The sequence below is a fragment of the Otolemur garnettii genome, unplaced genomic scaffold (genome assembly GCF_000181295.1).
Source record: "Otolemur garnettii isolate 467f Iridium unplaced genomic scaffold, OtoGar3 scaffold00010, whole genome shotgun sequence".
Classification (NCBI taxonomy): Eukaryota; Metazoa; Chordata; class Mammalia; order Primates; family Galagidae; genus Otolemur; species Otolemur garnettii.
Genome location: NW_003852405.1, coordinates 36,457,848 through 36,465,004, shown reverse-complemented (window position 1 = coordinate 36,465,004; position 7,157 = coordinate 36,457,848). Strand labels below are relative to the sequence as shown.

Here is a 7,157-nt window from a genome sequence, read left to right as displayed (position 1 = left end):
CTTCATTGTTTAGTAACAGAAACTTTCTGGTCCTTTCACTTTTTCCGAACCAATAACAAAGTGTTAAATATTTGACATTCAAGTACAATTTCAAGAGTACATTATATTAACCTCACTAGTAAAATAAAGTCATCCATACTTCAGTTTCTTTGTGCTGAACAGTCCCGTGATTTGGTTCCCAAAATATAGTAGAGGTAGTGGAAACGTCTAGAAAATTTAAAAAGGGATAACAAAACTCAATAATAAAGAGCAAAACAAGGTCCTTTCAAACAGAAACAGTCTTGTTTATATGATAAAATTCTTTCCACTTAAAATTAGTTTTTAAGTTTTCTCATCCACAGTTTTGACCCCCACGAAACACCCAAAGAACATTAATCTTGGATAAACTATGTCAGAAAGAGAAAGACAGGGATGAAACAGAAATATGAGTATGATCAATGTGGGACAGAAACATCATTTGCGTTAAGGAATGATAATGTTGGCCCACCGCTCTAATGTCAGCAGAAAGAGGAAAGGCCTTTCACCTACGTGCAGACTCAAGCAGAGGCCCACAGAACACGGTATGAGTTAACCAGAAGAATCACGGATGCAGGGCGCGCAGGCCAGAGTGGCGGGGACGCGACTACCCAGTGTGCAATCATTAAAACAGAAGAAGGTTCCTAGGGTGGCTTTTCTCTCCCCCTTAACTTTAAAGAGAGTGCAGGGCTTTTTTAGCACATGTTACTCCATTTATTTGCCTTCATTACCCCCACTCTAGATTGGGTACTGCGATTTTTAAGTATGCAGGGCACCAAACATACAGCGACCTCATTTCATAAAATAAAGTATTAGTCGTTACTTTTCTCTCACCTTTCGAGGTACGTTTCTATCAAGGTCAGGAAACTTGACTACTCTGAGAGCCTTTCCCACCCAGAGAACTGCCACAGTGGCCACCATCTGTAAACAGAGAACACAGGTTCACTGTTCCGCACATAAAGACACACACAGAAGCTCCAACGACACAGCCGCGCAGTGTGAGGGCGCCAACTCACCTGGCCGAGGCCCACGCAGAGGGAGGAGGGGAATCTACAGAAAGGGCAAAGAGAACAAAGTCAGAAGAACCGAACGCGGCTCTGTGGGTCCCAGGGGTGCATCGCATCTCTGCGCACTCTGAAACCAGCCGCGCCAACACTTGCCCATCCACGTACAAGTCTGGGGAGGAAACTCGCCGCGGGCTGTCAGACCTCCCCGCTGATTTGTAGCCTCGGGCAGCCCTAGTATCGCCCTGTCCGAGTCTACGATTGAATCGGCTGCCCGCAGCGGATTCCCATTAAGATCGATCTCCGCAACCGTTTCACACCTTATAAAAGAAAATCCTGCCCCCGGGTCACAGCGACAGCGTGAGGACGCGCGAGTCCCCCGCGGGCTGTCAGCGGGCGCGGCGGCGCGGGGACCCCGGCGGGAGCCGGCCGAGGGACGAGGGCGCGTCCCTGCCCGTCCGGCCCGCACCGAGCCCAGCCCCGGCCCGGTCCCTGGCCCCGCCGCCCCCGCCCCTCACCCGGAGCCCCGCGGGCAGCGGACTAGCCCCGGGCCCGGCCTCCTGCCGGCCCGAGCGCGCCGCCCTCCGCGGCCCAGTGCGGGGCGCGCCGGCCCGGCCCTACCTGTAGCCGGTGAGCACGCTCTTGTTCACCACCACGATGAGGAAGGAGCTCAGGCCGTAGAAGGCGGCGGCCAGCAGCTTCAGCAGCGCCGTCAGCGTGCCGGCCGGCGCCATGCCCAGCTCCTCCTCATCGCTGCGCGCGGAGGGCTCGGCGGGGGCTTCTCCTTTAACCCGGGCCCGCTGACGTCTGCGAACTTCCGCCATGGCGGCGGCGGCGGCGCGGGCTCGCGAGGGGGGCGCAGGCCGGGACCGGCGGCGGGACCGGGCGGCGCGAGGACCCGAGGCGACGACGGTGGTGGCGCGCGCGGGACTCGCGGAACCCGGGCCTGCGGTCAGGGCCGGCTGCGCGCTCGCCACCGCGGCTCCCAGTGCGGCCCGCCCGTCCCCGCCCAGAGGCAGGGACGCCGGGGCTCACGCCCTCGGGGACTTTGACCCGGCATGGGGCGACGCTGGGTCACAGGGCGAGGGGCCGCGCGGGCTTGGCCCGGGCGGGGTTGGATAGGCAGGGAGGGGGCGGTGGCGACCCCGAGCCCGGGGCGCAGAGGAGGGTCCGAGAAGCATTGGGGGCACCGGGGCGCCGCGGCGGCCTTGCGCCTGCGCACTGGCCCGCGCTGGGCCGCCCGGGCTGCGCTAGCAGGCCGGGGAGGTTGGTGTCGGGGTGGGGGTCAGGGGGGGCTGGACGGCCGTATTCTCCAGACAACTGCCGCGGAGAAGCGCAGACCCCCGCCCCTCTGTCTCCGGTGGCTGAGGAGTACTTGCGGCAGGCAGTGTCTAGACTCATTTTGGACGCTATTTTGGCCTCTCTCACAAAGAGTCAAATCCCAAATCCAGAAGTATTAGGTGTGGATCAGCTTTCGCTCTCCCTCAGAGGGTCTAAAGCCCTTCCAAGTGTTAGAATTGGATCAACAGTAAAAGCTCAACAAGCATTTCATTCCGCACGCCTCGGGTTCCTTACACTTTGTGAATATGGAAAACACCAAACCATGCTTTCTCTGCAGATCATGGAGGAGGTCTTCCTTTAAGGCAAATGTTGACATATCCCAAAAAGTAGCAAGATAATTAAGTTCTCCCCTCACCTCCATCATCCCCTCAAGCTGTGTGCTCTTGGGGCCAAGTGGATGACGTCTAGGTGCGGCGGCTCCTGCCTACACCCTCAGGGCCACTATTCACATTTACTCCCTAAACCACAGATAGGTCATCTCCAGTTACAGGGTTACGCTTCCTCCCGCATCTGTCTTTCCTCTCGTATTTCCTCCATCTGGGATGTTTTTACTCTCCCTCTCCTCGCCTATCTCAACGAAGAAGTCTTGCTTTTCCTTTATAGTTTAAGCGGAACACTGCCCCCCACTCCAACCCCATCTTTGAACACCCTCTTTAACGGAGTATCTTAGTCTGTGGATGCAGCTATAACAAAATACCTGCGACGGAGCAATTTGTAAGGAACAGAAATGTATTGTTCACAATTCTGGAGGCTGAAAACTTCCACGATCCAGGTGCTGGCAGATGATTGTCTGGGGAGGGCTGATCTCTCTGCTTCCAAGACGGTGCCCTCATCGGCCTCCCAGGGCAGAAGAGGCAGAGGGCCCCAGAAGGCACTGATCACTGGTCAGGGCAGAGCCCGCTGCCTTAATCAGCTAGTGGAGGCTGCACCTCTTAATAAGAGCACATTGGTGATTAAGTTTCAACAACTAAATGCTGGGGACACATTCAGACCATAGCCCCCCTGTGGGAAGCTACAAATCAACGCCACCTCCAAGCCCACCCTTCAGAGCAATTCTGGAACTCTTTTTCTGGAATGGCCATTGGAGCTGTCATCACCCAAGGTCTGACAATTAAATTTGTGAACTCGTCCTAGAGAGAGTGCTTTGAAGGGTGGACTCAGTGCTGGTGTCAGTGCATGGCTTTCCAAGGGGAGTCCTTGGAAGCTGACTGCAATGGTGTTCAGCAGTGAGGTGTGTAGCACTTTTTCTAGGATAACTTCTCGAACTTAATGTTAAGAACCTTGCATACATTTATACACATATGTTTTTATTCACTTTCATACATATCTGGTATATGTTTAGGAAAGAACACTAATCTTCAAACCAGATGCTGCCCCTGACACTATTTTTGTGACTTTGGGCCAATTACTGGACTTCACTGGACTTCAGTTTCCTCATCTATAAAATGGGGGTAACAATAGTACCCACCCCATAGGGTCATGGTAAAAATTGAATGATTTGGCTCAGCGCCAGCCACATACACCAAGGGTGGCAGGTTCGAACCCAGCCCGGGCCAGCTAAAAACAACAATGACAACTGCAACAAAAAATAGCTGGGCGTTGTGGTGGGCTCCTGTAGTCCCAACTACTTGGGAGGCTGAGGCAAGGGAATTGCTTAAGCCCAAGCATTGGAGGTTGCTGTGAACTGTGACACCACAGCACTCTACCAAGGGCGACATAGTGAGACTCTGTCTCAACAACAAGCAAAGAATTGAATGATTTAATAAATATAAAGTGCCTAGAACATACTAGAAATACTTCAGTGTTCATCATAATTATTATCATTACATTATTATTACACAACTGTTAGCACTTCAGTTCCTAGTCTTTCAAGGTCGTTCTGTGGCAGCCTGTAAACTTACCTCATTCTTTTCAAAGGCTGAAGAGCCTTCCACTAATTAGACATACCACATCTCATGTAACCTTTCCTGTGGACATTCAGGTTATTGTCAGTAATTATCAGTTTTTACTTAATGAAAATAATGTTTGTGAATTCACTTTTGTACAGGTAGAAGTTTCTAGAAATGGAATTGTTTAAAGGTTACTTTTAAAAAAATTTAATATTAACAAATTGATCTTCACAGACGTTGTACTAATTGTATGTTCCCACTAACACTCTCTGGAAGTGAAACCCTTTTTTACGAAGTCAGAGGCAGCAATGGAGAGCACGGAGGGAGATTAGATAACAGTTCAAGTTCTGCCCCGCGGAGGTATGAAATTGCTGCACTAAGTCAACTGCAGCTGCCCCAGATGAAAACAAATCTAGGAGTACTGACCCAGGAGAGTACTGTTGTTTCTCTCAGCATGACTATGTGGTTTATTAACTAGCACTAAAGACCTGCCCTAGGCCACACACTGTGTTGGATTTTGTCCACACCTATAATGGTTTGATTGCTGTGGACCTCTAGTAAAACACTGTGCAGTTTAAGGGAGTCGGCCTTCTCGTTAGGTGGCCACACAGGAGATAGGTGGCCACATCGTAGCAGGATTTTATCTCTTTCTCATAGTATAGGTCAGCGGTTCTCAACCTGTGGGTCATGACCCCTTTGGAGGTCTCCTGCATATCAGATATTCACATTACAATTCATAACAGTACCAAAATTGCAGTTATGAAGTAGAAACAAAAATAATTTTATGGTTGAGGTTATCACAACATGAGGAACTGTATTAAAAGGTTGTGGCATTAGGAAGGTTGAGAACCACTGGTATAGGTACTTAGACTTTGGGATAGTTTTTGTTGTGTTAGGTACTCAGGTATGTTTCCTAACCTCAGGAATATAAGTCACAGAATTATATATGAGAGATTTATATGTTATTTGGTGAATGTGAATAAATATTGAAACATATCAGGAATATGATTGGAAAGACTGCATTCAATGTTCTCACTGAGGTACAAGTCTATTCTCTTTGGAAAGGTCAGCTTTGTGGGTTGATACAGTCTATATCTTGCTGGGTAGAATTACTAGCAGAAAAGCCTTCTTTGTAATTAAGCCATGTCTTTTTATTATTATTATTATTTTAGAGAGAGAGTCTTACTTTGTCACCCTCGGTAGAGCACTGTGGCGTCACAGCTCACAGCAATCTCCAGCTCTTGGGCTTAGACCATTCTCTCGCCTCAGCCTCCTGAGTAGCTGGGACTACAGGCACCTGCCGCAACACACGGCTATTTTTTGGTTGTAGTTATCATTGTTGTTTGGCAGGCTCTGGGCTGGGTTCAAACCCGACAGCTCCAGTATATGTGGCTGGTGCCCCACCCACTGAGCTACAGGCACCGAGCCACCCGGTTCTTTTTCATTGTCAGCCTAGTTCATACCCAGTGCACTGCTGTGTTCACTGCTGATTGCTTGATAGTCAGGGAGCAAAGATCATGTGTGTTTCCTATTTCCATGGCACTTTTAAAATTCTGAGAACTGAAGAGCATAGAGCTTCTCTGTGGTGCCTTGTACTTTTTCTCTGTTGGGATGGACGAAGGAAATTATTGATCAGTGATGGTGAGCCTGGCAATGGGCTACTACTATGATTCATTATCTTGTTTCTTCCTTCCCACTCTGGGAAGTAGCACGATGAAACAACTCAGGAAAATGGGGTGAAGGGTACAGCTCCAAGGGACTGCACAGAGCTGGCCCTGGGACTGTCCAGCACACAGTCTGTCCCCTCCACTAGACGATCCTGCCTCAGTTGGGGCAAGAGGACATACCAACTTTTTCTTTTTTTGAGACAGAGTCTGGGTGGAGTGCCCTGGCAACATCATAACTCACAGAAATCTCAAACTCTTGGGCTAGAGGGATCTTCCTCCCTCAGCTTCCTAAGTAGCTGGGGCTATAGGCACCCAACATAATGGTTGGCTAGTTTTTCTATTTTTAGTAGAGTCAGGATCACACTCTTGCTCAGTTGGTCTCCAACTCCTGAGCTCAGGCAATCTACCTGCCTCGGCCTCCCAGCGTGCTGGGATTACAGGTGTGAGCCACCACCCCTGACCAGATACACCTACTTTTAAAAGAAATTCTAGCAATGTCAATACTTCCTTCGATTACCAAGTTTAGTGTTTATCAACCCTATGAAGAGGAATAAGCAGATAAAGGAACAGCAATCTATTGAAGTCAGCCTCTTCCAGACCTGCTTTACCCCCTCTACTACACTGAAGCTGCTCTCCCCTAAGTCACTCACGCCCCCGGGGGACTGCTGAAGCTGCTGACCTCTAAGTCCCCCGCGGCCTCCGTGGGGACTGCTGGAGCTGCTACCCCTAAGTCACCCACAGCCTCCGTGGGGACTGCTGGAGCTGCTACCCCTAAGTCACCCACGCCCCCGGGGGACTGCTGGAGCTGCTACCCCTAAGTCACCCACGCCCCCGGGGGACTGCTGAAGCTGCTGACCTCTAAGTCCCCCACAGCCTCCGTGGGGACTGCTGGAGCTGCTACCCCTAAGTCACCCACGCTCCCGGGGGACTGCTGGAGTTGCTACCCCTAAGTCACCCACGCTCCCGGGGGACTGCTGGAGCTGCTGACCTCTAAGTCACCCACACCTCCGGGGGACTGCTGGAGCTGCTGACCTCCAAGTCACCCACACCCCCAGGGGACTGCTGAAGTTGCTCTCCCCTAAGTCACCTAAGTCTCTGGGGGACTGAACAGTGACGCTTTCCGTCCTCCTGCTCGCCACTCCCTGCGGTCACACCGCTGGCCTTCTCCCTCCCATTAGCTACCCCAGTGGATCTCCAATCCCTCTGGAACCCCTCCTGGTTCTTGGGCTGCTTTTATTCTG

At 51.3% G+C, this 7,157-nt stretch overlaps 1 protein-coding gene across 1 annotated transcript in view; it reads right to left on the bottom strand.

The window, feature by feature from the left end:
• SLC35D1 (solute carrier family 35 member D1) overlaps positions 1-2,010 on the bottom strand; it is a 24,490-nt gene extending 22,480 nt beyond the window's left edge. The window contains exons 1-4 of the mRNA XM_003784238.3: positions 1,641-2,010; positions 1,032-1,065; positions 850-936; positions 140-207 (exon numbers count right to left, since the gene is read on the bottom strand). Coding sequence (XP_003784286.1) covers positions 140-207; positions 850-936; positions 1,032-1,065; positions 1,641-1,843 — 392 coding nt within the window. The 5' untranslated portion in view covers positions 1,844-2,010. The remainder of the gene's footprint in view (positions 1-139; positions 208-849; positions 937-1,031; positions 1,066-1,640) is intronic.
• Between the last annotated feature and the right edge of the window lie 5,147 nt (positions 2,011-7,157).